The following is an 18,001-nucleotide window of genomic DNA, read 5'->3' on the forward strand; positions in this document are numbered from 1 at the left end:
AAACAGCCACCACCAAATAAAGTGCACACAGGACGGGACTGTATTTAGCTAAGTAAATATCTTGGGTTCTAAGAATTAAGGATTCATTCCTAAGCACCATAAACAATTATCTTCTGTGCTATATATACCATCGTACTCTTTTTTCACTATAATTACAGAACTGGAAGAGTTGCTCAGTAAACACAATAACTGTATTGATTAAAAATTTTATGATCTGCTTTTGTGGCTGCACACTATAAATTTTGGCAGCTTTAGTGATGAGTTATGAAGGTCTCTTCTTCCAAAAATTCTGCTGGTGATATGATGCACCTTTTTAAATTTCGCACAATAAATAATTTCCTGCGACTCTAATTTCTCCCATCATACTTCATGAGTAAGCAGTTTATGGGTGAGTGGCTGGATGTCATTGTCCAATGAGCACGATATTTTGGCAAACAACCATGCTGTCAACATCAGACATGGTGATGAACAGATAGCCTAGGAGTTGGTGCAGATTTTTATCTCTTCTCACACTGGCACAGTTGCACATGCATCACCTCCTCCACCCTCCTCCCACTGACACCACTCTACCCACAGTCCACCCCAGCAACATTTTGTGCTGGTAATGTCTCGGTTGTCGTCTCGCCTTCCCTCAAAGTTAGCCTGTTGTGAGATATCTCTTTTCTCTTTTTAATCAGACTAAGTGCTTCTTCCGAGGATTTACTATGCGTGTAACCACTTTCACAACTGAACAGTTCCCTTTCTCGAATCTCTGAAGTTTCTTTAATGCACACTCCCAGAAGTTGGACATCTGTGTCAGCACTTTGGTACAGTCATGTTTTGAGAACCCCAACTTTGAGAGCCAGCAGAGGAACAGCCAAGACATTGCCAGCATGTGCCCTTGGGCGCAATACATCATATTACATGAGAAGTGAATGAAAATAAATTTGTAATTGCGATTGAAACATGGTCAAAAGAAAAAACTTTCTACACTATGAATTAATGAAAAGGCCCAATGAGAAATCCTATCTTTCGGTATAATTAGGACTGAAAAAACCAACTGAGTCAATCCATAATCCATCCACTGGGGAATTCTCCCATGTTTGGTAGACTCAAAAATATTTTTAAATTTATTTTTACTGGTTTTCATTTAGAAACAGTGACCATTTTAGTTTCAGGTCCCAACCATTCTTTTGCACTTACAAGCATCTGCGGGCTTTCTTTTCTTTTTTTTCTTTTTTTTTTTTTTAATTATTCAGTAATGGGACCTTTCAAATAAGAAGCATTTAGTTCAGCTCACACTGGACCAGAAATTAAAACCATGATCAGCGAGCTGAATGTATTCCTTAATATATTTCTAACAGCTCAAAGTTATTGGTCACAAATGTAAAAAAACTCAAATTTTGAACAGTATTTTTCCAAAGGAGTAATTTCACCCCCCTTAATATTTTTTGTGCTATTACACTACACAGTGTAGTTACTTTTCTTACAGTACCAATGGTGCGAAGCTTACACTTAAAAAAAGACGCTATTTTAAAAAACAAACTTAAATTTTTTTCCTTGTTTAGCCTGCAATATCTTTTTTAGGGGACAAGATAAAAATCTGACAATTGCACACTCAACAGACCTTCATGATATCAAACTTCAGTACAAATTTCAACTTTAACATTCAATGGAAAGTTATGGGAAAAAATTTCAAATATGAGTCAAAAATACATTTCTTAATACCTGCAATATCTGGACTAATAGATAAAGTGTATCAGTCACAAGACAAACTTATCTATGATCACTTTTTTTTTTTAATGAGCCAACTAATTACATTATCTTGTTCTCATGCGATTTGTTTTTACTATGTTGTTCATTCAACAACAGAGAAATTTCATCGGTCAGTTTGGGTATTAAGTTAAAAGTTCACTCAGTCACAGCTGTAAATTCCAGGACAGACAGCTTCAACACATTTTTAAACTTTTTTAAACAAAGTCCTTGGTCCTAGTGGGTGTGTAACAACACAGCTTTGTTTTGACAATCAATATTATCAGTGTCAACAATCCACCACTGTTCACCATTAACAGAAGCCACTGTGTCATTTTGAAGAGTCAGTGGTATAAGTTTTCCAAACTGATGAAGTTCACTATCAGGGGACGTGAACTTATACTTGAGTAAGTTGTGTGACAAAGGCATAAAACAATGAAAAGGCGGGGTGCCTTTAATCTTCAGACAAGTGGTGAATCTTTCTTCCAAGACTTTGGTGTAGAGTTCTTTTATTTTCTCGCATTTTACAAAAACATAGATAATCCCTTTTACCTATTGTTTATAGAATTTATAAACATTTCTTGAAGTGGGTCTGCTGCAGAATAGCTTTTGTGACAGCTTGCTTATATTATCTTGCAGAACCACCAGAGAAGTAGATCAGTTTGTTTATGGAAGGGTGGTGCTGTTTTATATAGTTTGTTAATTGCAGTTGAAAAGTGTGCACCACTGTACCGTTGTGTTCAAGGTAGTCACTTACCACACACAATCTGGAACACACTAGTATACACTGATTTTTATAATAGAATACAAATGGATTAACTGTGGTCTGTTTGTTTACCCAATGGTGCCCTTTTACTTCATCTTTAACAACAAAGGAGTAATTTTCAGAAAATTCGGTAAGTACTGTGCATTCATGAATCGCCAAGGTTTGCTTTTTGTCTTTCAGAAATTTACCCTGTGCTTTGGCAATAAAATGATGCATTTTCAAGTTTTCAAGGTTAGCTACCAACACTTCAAAAAACCCTTCTTATGACTTTGTAATTGCCACCAGTTCCTATCTGCCTTGTGTCACCCATTGTTTGTATTCTATATTGTCAGGCATCAAATCATCATCTTCGCGGTCTTCAAACATGTCAAGTAAAACTTGTTTGCCTGGACAGTCTTAACATTTTCCCGTGATAATACAACTGTAACTGTCCATATTGCAAACCAGAACTTCCAAAAGGTCTTTATAGTCAACTAAGATTGGCCGCGCCTATCATCAACTGGTGTCCTGAAGATACAAAACAAACACAAACAAACAAACACAAACAAACAAACACAAACAAACAAACACAAACAAACATTATGGGTGCCAAATGCCTCTGCAACAACACACAATTTCAGTCTCAACTCACTACATTTCGACCATCCAATTTTAATGTCAGGATTTTCTTTTTCAAATTCAGTCAATAGTTCATTCAAACTACACAACATTAACCTTTTTTGTCTATGAACCTTAGTACTATTTACTTTCAGACAAACGATCTTTTTTGCCAGGCATCAAACGGCTGTTATTGTCATCTTCATAAAACCTAATAACCTTCTCGATCACGTTTTCATCTATGAAATTAGATGCATTTTTCTTCTTTATTGCTTATTTACTAACTGCCTTGTTAATTTAACCAAACGTGCTGACACATTACATTCATCGCCATTTTTGGCTCGACTCTTAAGAATTTGGCAGTAAACTGATAATCTTAACTTTATCCTCTTTGTCTGAAATTCCACACTTAATCTTTAGCTTTTCTATCAAATCATCACACTCAATTGGAGAATTTTTACAACTTCCTTATGGTTTAGCACAACTTTTGTTTTGAAATGAAACTTCCAAATTCTTTTTGACAGTAGCTGCCACTTATTCCACATTTGCATTCAATGCAAAAGGTATTTTTTTCTTCGGTTAGTTTTTTTTACTTTTACTAGCAGGCCATACACCTAAGATTTCACAAGCTAAATCCACTTTTCTAAAGTTTCTGATGAGTCACAAAATGCTTTACGTTAACTGTCATGGTCCCAATCTTTGTTAATGACAAATATCTTAGAATAACATGTTGGACAGAATGACTTCCCTGGTATTATATTGATAAAAGAACTTTCATTTTTAAAATAATGATCAAACCTTATTTCTCTCACCCCTTTTGTTACAGGCTTCTTATGTTTCTTAAAAGGGTTCAAGCAAGACTGACCAAAAAGGTGATGAAATTTCTTAAGTATTTAATGTCATGAGACATGCACATTTAGTTAGCCCCTGAGCCAACTCTTAAGTAAAACAAGACTTTTTCTCCTTCACGGTAATCTTCAATTACAATAATGTCTTCAGGAAACACTCCACACACTCTTACGGCAAGCTTTGTTAATAGAACACTGATAGACCACTGAGACCCCACACTTCAAGTGCTCATTGTTAACTGAGTGTGACTGAAAATATGTTGGTGGAAGTGGGAAGACAACACAGAGTTGTACAGGCTTGTTTATGATCCTGTACAGTCTTTCACATGCTATCTGCCAGCTTGCAGAAACTTTCTGCAGAGGACTGTTTCAACAATCAACCATTCATTCATTCATTACTTTAATTTCATGCGTTTAAATTATATAACTGATATACTTCAATCCTTAGGCGAGATAAATGTATTTTTGACTCATATTTGTAATTTTTCTGTAACTTCCCATTGAATGGCAAAGTTGAAATTTGTACTAAATTTGATAACATAAAGGTCTATTAAGCTTGCAATTTTCAGATTTTTACCTGGTCCCCTAACACAGATATTGCAGGGCTGAAGAATAACAAATTCAAAAATCTGTTTTTTAAAATAGTGTTTTTTTTTGTTAAGTTTAAGCTTATCGCCATTAATACTCTAGAAAAAGTGACTACACTGCGTAGTGTAACATCACAAAAAATACTAAGACGGAGAAATTACTCCTTCTTTGGAAAAATACAGTTTAAAAATTAATGTTTTTTCTATCAATACCTTTGAGCTATTAAAAATATATCAAGAAATACATTCAGCAAGGTGATCGTGGTTTTAATTTATGGTCCAGTGTCTGCTGAAATAAATGCTTCTTATTTGAAAGATCTGGGGCAACCCATTACTGAATAATTTAAAAAACCACTGATGCTTGTTAAAAAAATCTCTTGCAGCCTGAAACAAAAATGACCACTGTTTCTAAATCGTAAACAATAAAAAAAATTTTGAAAATGTTTTTGGGTCTACTAAATATCAGGGATTTCGCCCAGCACATTTTTCCTGTAATAGTTGGTATGGAATGACCCAACTGTAAGTCGGAACAACCTAATATGTATTATGCAATCTGCATAATGAAACTAATTATATGCCAAGTACAATACAGGCAATATCAAAGTAATAATATTTATAACATTAACCACCTGTATATTTATGTATGTACTGACAATATCTCTTACAATGGCACAATTGCTTACAAGCACATAAATCAGTTTCAATTCACTTACTCCTGCTTTTACTGTCTGTGTTATTGTATTTCTTATTGAGAATTGAGTTCTGAACTGCCACTTTTCTCTTCCACTACACTTTTCCTGCTGCCAGTTTTAACAATATCAACTGTGTATATGCATCCACTGTTGCTTCTTGCTTAAGATTCTTTTTTATCCTATCATTCTCATTAATGAGCCTCTCATGACAAGCAGATGAGGAAAACACCACATTACATCACATCCCCAAGTCCAATAAACTAATCAATTATGCACAATACAAAAAATAAAGTTATACAAGTGAATGACTGGATGACCTCTTCCGCCAAACAACACAATTATGCTACCTTGCTTTATATAACACATTTACTTTTTTTTCTTTTTAACACAATTTACAAACCAAATTCAAGAAATTGGTTTCTCCTTATCAGATATAATTTCCTTACCCATGACAATTAGCTTTATACATAACTTACGATTTTTCCATATGTTAAGCTGACAAAGCCAGTACTGTCATCAACAAAAAGATTCCCCCGATACTAACTTCAGATCATTCGGAAACATTTATGCAGAACTAGAACCTCCCTTTCTGTTGCCAATTTTTATGCTTAAGATCTGCTTCACAAATTGAGGCTGTTGTATCCTACCTCCATGTGAATATATTCACTGCAGAATTCCAGAGACTAATAATATCTTTCAAGCTAAGTATATTGTAAGTATTGGTGTTTCAGCCCCATTTCAGAGGTGTACAATCTGACGTGCTACTTATATTATGTAATAGCCCCTTTCATCACTATTACTACATGCGCTTAGTCACATATTTCAGTTATTGTGTGCCCACTGTATACAATCGCACGAAAGAACATCCTAGTGAATAAAAATGTTGAGCACAATACTTCCATTGTTTTGTTAGCTGTGATCCCTGTTAAAACGGCCAACTACCTGTCCTCTCCTCATCAACTGCATAGGTGTCTGCACACTGTATCATGTAAATAAACTGCTAGACTCCAGATGTAACAATGTTTTTATTTCCTAAATTTTTATTAGATTATTTATCTTAATCACTATTTCCAATGCTCCCAATGGCTAGACTACAATACTGCACCCCCCCCCCCCCCCTTGAAAATTGAAAACTTGGCTGTGGTGACAAATGTCTAGTGTTGGTTGGTTGGTTGGTTTGGGGAAGGAGACCAGACAGCGTGGTCATCGGTCTCAGCGGAATAGGGAAGGATGGGGAAGGAAGTCGGCCGTGCCCTTTCAGAGGAACCATCCCGGCATTTGCCTGGAGTGATTTAGGGAAATCACGGAAAACCTAAATCAGGATGGCCGGACGCGGGATTGAACCGTCGTCTTTCCGAATGCGAGTCCATGTCTAGTGTAGGCCAAGGACTACCTTAGGTTGAAATGTGACAATTTGAGTGTTGTTGAAGACGATAGTGAAGGACCAATACAGGTTGTGGTTTCGGTCAAGCCATTTGTAAATGCATTTTGCCATTTTTAACATATTTTCTGTATAATAACTAAAACTGGAAGATATTAGACAATGGACAAATTATCGAAATATATTCCGATGTATTTCGTGTACATGTAATGTACTTAAACTAAGAAAATTGCATGGATGGGGGTCTACTACACAATATATATTGCACCAAATTGCCATATAGCCTAGAATGCAGTACAGAGTTGTTGCCATAAACAACAAAGATGAACAAAGATTTTGCATGTTGGCGGCTGTGATTTCATAAAATTATACACTATCACTGACATTGCAACAATATAACATTGTGGTCTTTCATATAAAATGTAAGGTCAACTTCTTAAGGTATTAAAATGCTGAGATTGGTGGGGCTGTGCTAATCTTCATGCACAACATAGTGGACAGTGACAGAATCACAGACAGCATCTTCAATGCAAAAAAGACCGTAAGTCCTAATCTATGAAAATCGAATCTGTGCCCCGACATGGGAGTTTTGTCCGCTTTAAGATGTTTATCACATCTGTAACAAATTGCAACGTTCGAAGGTAAGTTTAAGGCCAAGCAGTCTGTATCTGAATACCTTCCTTTCCAATCAGTCAATCTTAGAATCTGTTGTGTTTTGGGGAGAAAAGGAAGACAGTCCTAAATACGCTGAGTGTGGAAGATGCTAACATGATTGGCTGAAGCAGTAAATGAAATGGAATTTGTTTTGCTGATTTGCATATTACTGAGTCAAATACATAAATATATTTATATTCGAAAAAAAAAAAAAAAACACTTCAGTGTATCGAAGTTTTAACAAAATTACGTATGATTCCACTAGAATAAAATTTCCACTTTAAATATAGCATTAGGCCTGCAAAGGAGGAAAAGATGTTGCACAATGGCACCTTTCATAATTGATTTGACAGCTGTTGGCAGTTTTCTTATGTTTCACTCTAAACTCACCTGGTATCCAAAACCGCTGAAACTGAATATTTTTAGTGCTACATTAAAAGACTACACAAGTGTCATAACGCATCGAAATTGTGTAATTTCATTTAGATTAACGAAAGCCAATATGCAACTATCGATGCGAATGTAATTTTCTCAAGGGAAAAAAGTAAACAATAAGCGTAATCAGTACTTACTGAGCCATGAGTGGTGAGTTGACCATCTGGTGGATCTACTGCAACACCCTGTCCTCTAGTGGCTATAGTCATTTTGGCTATTGTTTTTCAGTCCTTAGGGTTGACGGCATGAATTTATAAAAACTAACGTATGTACATAAGTCTTGATATTTCCTATCTACATTACCTGAAATACAAACAAAATTAACTGTCTGTGTACTAATGCCTTAAGTGTCAAAATACAAAATGAGCAAATTTTGTTTTAGCTTTTTTATTTACGATTGACGTGTATGTTGAGAGGCGATTAGTCGTAATAAATGCCATAATATTCTGACGTCAACAACATTGGAAAATATCCAACATAAAGGCACAAAATGCACTGACATCTAATCATGACCCCCACTTCGATGTCTCATTCCTCAATGTTTTGATGTCTTTGGCTTTTTCACAGAACTGAAAACACTACATGAATGTCAATACAGGGCATGACGATATCACACAGATCACTGCACACATGTTATTCTCGACGAAATATCTTGAGAATACCAACAAAGTCCAACGCCTTAAGAGCGCTCTCTATATCCGACATGTAATGGCAGGATTAGTTTACTCATTTATTGTGAAGTGGTTATTCTGATGCATAGATCCGAAACAAGGGCTTGAATATTGCTCCTGGAAACAGTTTTCAGTCTGCTGAGACCCTGCTGTCTTTCAATAGACTTCAAATATGGCAAATACGAAGCACGGACGTCCGATGTTCTTTTGGCAGGAAACAGGAACAGTCACACGCTCGGCGCACAAAATATTTTAGGTCTACGAGTTTCCTGTATTTCACGTCTATGCAAACACTCCAACCGTCATAATTCTTCCTAAATACTCTATTTCTTGTGCCCGGCTACGTACAAAATGGCGACTTAGCAATGATCAGTCCAAAGAGTTAGTACGTAAAATAAGAACGATTAAGCGCTGACACAAATTTTTAACTTACTCGCACGACAATATTCTGCCAGCCATCCCCCAGAACTACAGATTTATGCACTAATCTTCTACACGAATGTTCTGGGAAAAACCATTTCACTTTGACGTAAGTTTCGCAGCACTGTGTAAACACGACTGCGCGAGTCACCGGTAATACAGAGCTTTAATTCAAGTGCTTGAGTTGCCATACGATTTTCCAGACTGTTTGTTTGTACGAGTATTCTTAATAATTTTGCTTAGAACTTGATAAAACACCTTCCAGGTTCTGATAGGAGAAGTCAATTACTACTTGAATGTACTACTTCATTCTATCAGCTGTGTCACTTGATATATCACCGCTTCTTGTTTAACGAGAAAGTAACTCCTCGCACTCAGTTTCAGCCATCGATTTCTGTGATGCTGTTTCTTTAAAGTACGGCAGGTTTACAGAATACAACACTAACTTTGCTCACCTTTTCTAAACCGTGGTTCCCTACAGTCGTGTTCTTTGATGCCTCAAAGCTATCATAGATGCAGACTGTCAACATTCGATTTATAAAAAACATCTGAAACCCTGCAAATATTCTACTGAAACTCAACAGACGTATGAACGGATTTTTGTATGTTCAGTCGAGTCCTAGCGTTCGTAAATGGCACTGATCTTCTGATGCTAGTAGAAAATTTATTTTTCGCTCTTTTAATAAAACGCCCCCAGTACCAACGACACAACGAAAACACTCAACATAAAATTTTCTTTCCTGAAGTTAAAGAAATTTGGCATTGTCGGGAAGAAGTCAGTCGTGCAAATATGAACTCTTCAGATAAAATTATAAAGAAATCTGTGTAATTTTTTCCATCCGATCGCAACTGCGCAAAAGTGTACTGCGTTTGTGCCGCCTAGTAGATTTAAAGGTACGCGACGACTGACGACTCAATCACGGCCTGTGTCCGCTATGGAATCAAGGCATGCGGTCGAGATACGTAATTTACGGAAGTAAACATTGCTGAATAAAGCTTGACGAGTGTGTAAACAATATAGGTGACTTATTCGATCTTGATTAGATATTAAGAAAAGAATTCTGTTTGCAAGCTCGAAACCGTTCTGAGACCAACAATATATAATATCGTAAGTACGCGGCGCTTTGTAAATAAGTGTTGAAAGCTTTGATTGATAGCAGAAATTGCCTCCTCCAGATATTCGTAGCGTGTGTCGCTTACGTAGCTTTACTTGTTGCGAATCACGAATAAAAATAGTAGTTACTGTAATTCCATTTTAGATAATTAGACATCGTATAGTATTTCAAGCCTGTTATTCCCGTTTCATTCATTTCTATATTTAAAGTAAATTTCTTGGACTGATACAACTTTGGATACTAAACAGCAAGGTCAACAGCGCCCAAAAAAGTTTTGGAAATAACGCTTGATAAAGTCTTAATATCACAGAAGCGAACAAATGTCAGTGACTCCGTTTAATAATAGTGTTTGTGTAGTTTTTTTTCCCTGTGTCTTAATGTTACGACATAAAGCTGCAACCCACCAAGTATTCGAATGAAGAACATAACAATGTTAATTTTTTTTATCTGAAACAGAATTTGTGTGTTGCAAGTAGAAATTACGTTTGTTAATCTTTTTCAAAAACATCGACAGTGCAATGCTGTGCCGTGAGTCATGATGAATGTCTAACAGAAGCATCACATTATATGTGTTTCCCTTGTGGTTGCATTATGCTCAACAACCTCAGTCAAAACAGTAAACAATAAATTACCACTTTAATAAATGTGATGCGTTTTCATAGTGCAGTATTGATGATTGCCATTAGAAACCTTCCTTGGTTTCAAAATATTGTTAAATGAGGTTTCTGAAGACACACAGTGAATTTGAAAGGGCAGTTAGATATTACATAGTTCACAGTGGAGCAACATTTGAAATAATATTTATGCAAACTATAAGTGTAGTGGGTTGTGGCACAAGCATGTAATAAATCATCTTTGTTTCAGGCATTAATCTGTGGCCTGACCCGTGCCCACAAAGAAAATCATTCCTATTTTATTCCCTAGGTCTTCCAATCTCTCTCTTCTCATATGGCTTGTGATTCAGATTCTTTTGGGGAGATATGTGACCTGACATTCTCATGAGGTGTTGTCTGCAATCTTCAGGATACTTTGCAGTTTTTCATTCCTGTTGAAAATATTTAATTCTGTTCTGATATCTTGTAATTGTGTTTCTTTTCCTGCAGACTTGCCTTAAGTACATCATCTGTGCTGTTGGAAATTTTTTGTGTTAACACAGCTTTTGCTTCCATAGGAAAACACGGGAACAGCCATCACTTCATAGAATTTCATGATGGGCTCCGTTTATGGCCCATTGTTCTGTTAATGGTGTCACAGACAACTTGGCATTTGTAAATATTATTTTCAATATCAAATCAAAATTGGATCTTACAGCACAGGTTGAATAAGATTTGAGAGACTTGTTCTAAAACTGAATGAGGCCTATCCAAAGAGTTTTTGATCTGACTGGACAATTTCTTCTGAATGCCATTACATAATAAATATTTTTGAATAATAAAGGAAATGTTAATGTTTTGTACGTAACCATAAAAATAAAAATGAGAATTCTAGGTAATAAATGGAGGCAGTAATTAAGTTAGTTTAAAAAATATATAGATTTACATTTTCTTGATTTGTCTGTCACAAGAAACAGTACAGGACATGATTTGAAGTTATGTACACAGAGTTAGAAGTAATTGTAGAGTAGCTAATAACCATATAATTAGAGAATAATTAAAATGATGAATTCGTACAGAAACAATTCTTCATGTTAACACAGATAAAGTTGTAAATGAGATGTAGCATGATGGGTAGCATTTTTGCTGTTACATTCATATTCTGCAAGACACTACATGCGTATATGCTCTTGTACACACTCCTTCAAATCTGTCAGCACTGAGATCTCTGTAAGATATACCCATAAGTAGGAATATTAGTAATATTTTCTCTGATTTGATACCATGATACCCACAACAGACTGGTACTTGACTCAGTAAGAATTCTCAGTTTTTTTAAACAATTCTTTAGTCGTTCCAACGACTACTTGTTGTTATTATTCTTACTGCCCTTTTCTGCAGTTTAAAAATGGTATTGAAGTTTTGTGTTTTCAATTCCCAGGAAAGAATCCCATGACAAAGAATTGGGTATACATGAGAGTAAGTGTGTCACCACAAGACATTCGCTGTCATAAACAAATGAGGACCCTAAGAGTAAATCATGCGGATGACATTCTTTTTGCCAATGTCTTTTTGTGTACATTCCGTGTTACTTGGCAGTCAATATTCACCCCTAAAAATCTTGTGCTTGTTACATCATCTATAGTTTGACGTATATGCTTAACCAAAGCAATACCAATACATTTTCTGTAACATGCAATACCAAGGGCTTTGGGGGGGAGGGAGGGAGGGGCCCGCCACAAATATTTTTAAAAAATCAAATTTTGTTAATGATTGTTAACTTTTAACAACTACTTACTCTTTAAATAAGAACTGATGGAAAACCTGAAAATACTTTTTAGCACAATCTTAGCATACCAATATATGTTCCATAATGTGTAAGGGAGGGGTACATCTTAATCAGCACAAAAAGTACAAATTTCATTCATTGTCATTGATTTTTATTCACAATACAGTTTTTTAAGATATCTAGATTTATAAGAAGGACTCTTAACCTAAAAATATGAATATGACAAATGTTTGCAAAAAGTCACATGTGCCGCTAAGACTTAAATTTTACTGAAAAATTATGTTTCTTCAAAATTTTAAAATATGAAGCACATGACAAAAGTACAGAATTTTCAGTAGATCTCACCCCCCACATTGTTACTGCAAAGGTTAAAGGGCCATAATTGTTTTCCATCTTTGTGCGGAGTGCATACTATTCATTTTATTTATGTTCAATGGCAGTTTCTTACATACAGTGTATCTCCTATAAGCTGATGATTTTTACTGGTGCTGCCAGAAGCAGAAAATACTGGCATTGGTTGAAAGGTATCTATCGGTGTCAGAGTGCAGCCAATATGAAACTACCACTAGATGTGAAGTATTGGTGTAAACTTAGTTGAGGATAATGGTGCCAACACTGTGGGAAGCAGCCAATGCTGCCTTCTCCTCACAGCTGCCCCCCCCCCCCCCCCCCCCCATCCAACAGTCCTACACAGGGGCAAAGCATGTGTTCTGGCATTCCTGGCCACTGTGTGAATCGTCAACTTATTCTGAACAAGGTGTACTGACTAATTGTAAATGTCCTTGAGGGTTCAATTTCCATTCTGAAATGGGTGTGTTTCATCAGCTGTTATGATGTTGCTGTGGTCACCGAAGAGAACTTTCTGTCCTTGTGTTATACTGCTAGGGAATTCAAGGGTTGGATAACAACAATATTATGAAATGGATAGATTGTTTCTCACAGCTTAGAAGAGGTGAGGAGTCAGACACGATGAAAAGCCTGCTAATCATTTAACCTTTTGTGGAAAAAAATTATTTTCAGAAAAAAACACACACACACACACACACACACACACACACACACACACATCAGTAGGTGCAGAGCAGTGTCTCCAGCCACAGTACAGCAACAATGTGTGTGCAACGTTTGAAATAATATTTTGCAAACTAAAAGTGTTGTAGGTTGCAGCACAAGAATGTAATAAATACTTTGACAATAACGAAGAATTCGTTTTGTACTTAATAATAAGGATAAAAATGATGGTACTACCCAATAAATGGAGGCAATCATTAAGCTAGTTTAAAAATTGTGTAGAGGTACATTTTCTTGGTCTTTCTGCCACAAGAAACAAGGCAGACCCTGAAACTGTGTACACAAAGTTACTCTTGTGCCCATCTGTGACTCTATGCCTCTGCTATGTGGCGAGTAGCAATCTAATCCCTTCATAATACTACTGTCTGGAAAGTCATTGATGTATGCTAAGAACAGAATTGTACTCAATACATTACCCTGAAGAACAAATGTGTGTATATGTTGGTTGTCTAACAATTGTTTTACTGAAAATTTATCATCAACAGATGTGTGAACTATCAACTTTCAGCACATTGTAAGACTGAAACCATTCATTCCTCTTGCACCCAGTGCTCCTAGATTGTTTAGTAGTGTTGTATGGTCAGCAATGTCAAAAGTCTTGGACATCTAAATCTACATCTGTGCTCTGCAAACCACTATGAAATTCATGGCAAATGGTACATTCCAGTGCATCAGTTATTAGCCCTTTTTCCCATTCCATTCATGTATGTAGTGCAGTAAGAATGATTGTTTTAAATGTCTCTGTGCCTGCTGTAATTAATTCTGTCCTCATGATCTCTATACGAGTGATACATAGGGATCAGCATCACTGTGACGCTCTCACATGTGTCAAACAAAACTGTGACATTCATGCTGCACTTCTCTTTATACATTCAATATCTTGTATTTGTCCTTTTTGGTAAGGGTGCCACATACTTCAGCAGTATTCTAGAATGGGTTGCTTGAGTGATTTTAAGCAATCTCCTCCAGAAAGGGATTGCATTTCCCCAGAATTCTACCGATAAATTGAAGTCTGCCGCCTGCTTTACTCACATCTGAGCCTGTATGATTGTTCCATTTCATATCCCTACAGGATATTGCACACAGGTATTTGTACGAGTTGGTCTATACCAGCTGTGACTCATGGAGATTATAATCATAAAATATATTTTTTCTCATTTTGTGAACTGCACAATTTTACATTTCTGAACATTTAAAGCAAGTTGCCAATATTTCCACCACTTTGAAACCTTATCATGACCTGACTGAATATTTATGCAGCTTCTTTTGTACAGTACTTCATTATAGATAACTGTATCATCTGGAAAAAGTCTGAGGTTACTATTAATATTGTCCACAAGGTCATTAATATACAACACGAACAGTAAGGCTCCCAACGCAATTGCCTGGGGCATACCTGAAGTTGCTTCTACATCTGACGATGACTTTCTATCCAAGATAACCTGCCACATCCTCCCTACACAAAAAAGTCCTCCATACAGTCAAATTTCGCTGGATACACCATGTTTTTGTACTTTTGAGAATAAGTATAGATGTGGTATTGAGCCAAATACTTTTTGCAAATGATGAAATACTGCATCTACTAGACTGCTCCGATTCAAAGCTTTCAGTATGTCATTTGAGAAAAGTGTGAGTTGGACTTCGCAAGATTGATGTTTCTATGTTTCTGGAATCTATGCTGGTCGGCCTGAAGGAGGTCACTCTGTTAGAGATACTTCATTATCAACAAAGGGGAAAAAAAATCAATCATCAGCTGTGTTGATATGTTCTGCAGCTGCTGGAAAACAGCTATGAACAAAATTATAAACACATTACGTTTCAGTTCAGAATACGTTCCAAGATTCTAGAACAAATCGATGTCAGGGGTACTGGACTGTAGTTTTCTGGATCACTGATTTTACTATTCTTGTTAATGGGTGTGGGCGGTGCTTTCTTCAAACTAATGGGTATGCTTTTTTGTTTGAGGGACCTACAGTAGATTATCAGCCACAAATTCAATGTATAATCTGACAGGGATTCTATCAGACCCTGGTGCTTTGTTCAGTTTCAATGATTTCAGCTGTTTCTCAACACTAATGACACTAACACTTATTTTATTCACCTTTTCAGGGGTATGAAGATTAAATTTGGACAATTCTCTTGGTTTTTCTTTGTACAGGGACATTTGAAAACGGAGTTAAGCAGTTCACCTTTTGTTTTGCTACCCTCAAATTCAGCTCCAGTCTCATTCCTGAGTGACTGGACACTAATTTTAGTGCCACTAACAGCCTTTACATACAGCCAGACTTTATTTTGATTTTGTGAAAGATCATTTGACAAAATTCTGCTTTTGTAGTCATTGAAGCCTTCAGGCATTGCTCTTTTGATTGCCAAACACACTTCATTCAGCATCTCTCCATTTATAGCACTATGCTTTGTTTTACACCTATTATGCAGTAGTCTCCCTTTCTTTAGAAGTTCTTTACAGTGACTGTATACTACAGAGAATCCCTCCCATTATGAACTGTTCTGCTGGGTACGCATCTATCCAATGCGTGGTCAACTGTTCTACCTGATCCTCCCCCTCGTTTAAAGTATCAAGCTCCTCATTCAGATATGTCACTACTAATTTTTTTTGTCTACTTTACTGAATGTGTATACCTTTCTACTTGTTTTGGTTGTCCTCTGCACTTTGGTAATCAGTGTTGCCATGACCATATTGTTGTCACCGAAAGGCGTTAGGTTTATTTGTTGCCATTAGATCATATATATTTTCATTATAAGTGGGGTTCTGGACTATCTGTTGTAGGTAATTTTCAGAGAAGGCATTTAGTAAAGCTTCACAGGATGTGTTGTCATGCCCACCACCAACAAAGCTGTAATTTTCCCAGTTAATTGTTGGATGATTAACGTTTCCACTGATGATTACAATATGGATACAAGTGAACTGAGGATTTATATGATGTTTTTGGTTACATCAGGAGATGAATCTGCTGGGCGCCAGGATCCAATTACCATTTTACGCCCGCTCCTGATACTGAGACTTGCCCAAACAGTGTCACATGCAGCTTCAGTGTCTGTCTCGGTGGATTTGAGTTTCTTGCCTACTGTGACAGATGTACTACCTCTGTTTCCCATTAGCCTATCATTTAGATATACAATCAAATTTTTCCAAAAATCTTGCTGCTATTTCAGCTTTCTGTACATAGAATTGTGTTCAATCTTAAAGAGAGAGAGTGTGTGTGTGTGTGTGTGTGTGTTTGTGTGTGTGTGTGTGTGTGTTTGTGTGTGTGTGTGTGTGTGTGTGTGTGTGTGTGTGTGTGAGAGAGAGAGAGAGAGAGAGAGAGAGAGAGAGAGAGAGAGAGAGAGAGAGAGAGACCGACCCTGGTTCAGTCCTTCTACTTGATTTGGAATCAGGCGATTGTGGGCATTGTTGAAACTCAATGCGCAAGGCTGGTCCTCTCAACCTTCTTTGCCAGTCACTGAAATGACCCAAGTACGACCACGGAGACAAGGCAACAGGCACCCTGTGTTCCAGTGTGTGCCACAATCTGTAATTTGTTGCACCCTGTTCCCTCAGTGGCTTCCAAAATACCCTCTTCAAAATGTTGAAAGAGGCCCCCAGGCATACACATTGTGAGCACCTGGTGTTCCTTCCCTTCCCTTGTCACAATTTCACTAAGGGGTACCATTATTCAATGTACTTGTGAATTTGCTATGAGTAGTAGACCCTACCCTTTTGTGTTTGCCTGCTCTTGATGCAGGACAAAACAAATATCCCCAAAATATGTTACATGAGTCGTACTGGCTAAGTTTCAGTTTCAGTGAAAGGCAGCACCTCGAACGTGTTGGTTAGAGTGATTGGTATGACACCCTATGTCCTCCCTGGTCCCCATCTACCCTGTACAGTACACCTAGGTCTACCATTGACACACCACACGCAGTCGAGTGGACAAGTAAAGACAGATCCTATACTTCCTGCAGAGGAGACAGCATCCACAGAAGAGGATGGTACTTGAGATACCTTTGGTACTGGAATCACAGGTACACAATTCTCGGTAGCTTTTTCAACATATCAGTTTGTAGCAGTTACCCGAATTAAAGTGCTCATTTGTTATATGCTCTCTTTGCACACCTTCAGAACAGGAATTAAGATCTCACCTACACCTGTTTGCGGCTCATGGTCTAGTGGCTACCATTGCTGCCTCTCAATCAGGGGGTCCTAGGTTCGATTCCCAGCCCGGTTGAGGATTTTCTCCACCTGGGGACTGGGTGTTTGTGTTGTCCTTATAATTTCATTGTCATTCGGGAAAGGGGCGAGAGTGGACAGCGCAAAGATTGGGAACTTGTACGGGTGCTGATAGCCACCCAGTTGAGTTCCCCACAAACCAAGTACCATCATCATCTCACCTGCACCTCCTGACTTCTTGCTTTTTAATTTCTGTTTTGTCTTCCTGACTTAGAACTATATTGTTTGGAATATCATTTTACATGCTGTGTAAGCCACTACAGGTTCTACATATATTTTAGGAAAATTCTGTTGCAACTTCTCCGTGATGTTGTTGTTGTGGTCTTCAGTCCTGAGACTGGTTTGATGCAGCTCTCCATGCTACTCTATCCTGTGCTAGGTTCTTCATCTCCCAGTGCCTACTGCAGCCTACATCCTTCTGAA

General features: G+C 37.2%; 2 protein-coding genes across 7 annotated transcripts in view; one reads left to right on the top strand and one right to left on the bottom strand.

Annotated features, from left to right (window-relative positions):
* Positions 1–9,125, bottom strand: part of LOC124594839 (probable ubiquitin carboxyl-terminal hydrolase FAF-X) — a 300,957-nt gene extending 291,832 nt beyond the window's left edge. Inside the window, exons 1-2 of the mRNA XM_047133291.1 lie at positions 8,796–9,125; positions 7,829–7,994 (exon numbers count right to left, since the gene is read on the bottom strand). Coding sequence (XP_046989247.1) covers positions 7,829–7,900 — 72 coding nt within the window. The 5' untranslated portion in view covers positions 7,901–7,994; positions 8,796–9,125. The remainder of the gene's footprint in view (positions 1–7,828; positions 7,995–8,795) is intronic.
* A 343-nt stretch (positions 9,126–9,468) lies between these two features.
* LOC124594331 overlaps positions 9,469–18,001 on the top strand; it is an 86,283-nt gene continuing 77,750 nt past the window's right edge. For 2 of the 6 annotated variants that reach the window (XM_047132698.1, XM_047132697.1), the window contains exon 1: positions 9,469–9,890. The gene's annotated coding sequence lies outside the window, so the exon portion shown is untranslated. Of the gene's footprint in view, positions 9,891–10,408; positions 10,426–18,001 lie in introns of those variants that run through there. The other 4 variants (XM_047132693.1, XM_047132694.1, XM_047132695.1 and 1 more) reach the window with 4 other exon arrangements.

Source organism: Schistocerca americana, chromosome 2, assembly GCF_021461395.2.
Source record: "Schistocerca americana isolate TAMUIC-IGC-003095 chromosome 2, iqSchAmer2.1, whole genome shotgun sequence".
NCBI lineage: Eukaryota > Metazoa > Arthropoda > Insecta > Orthoptera > Acrididae > Schistocerca > Schistocerca americana.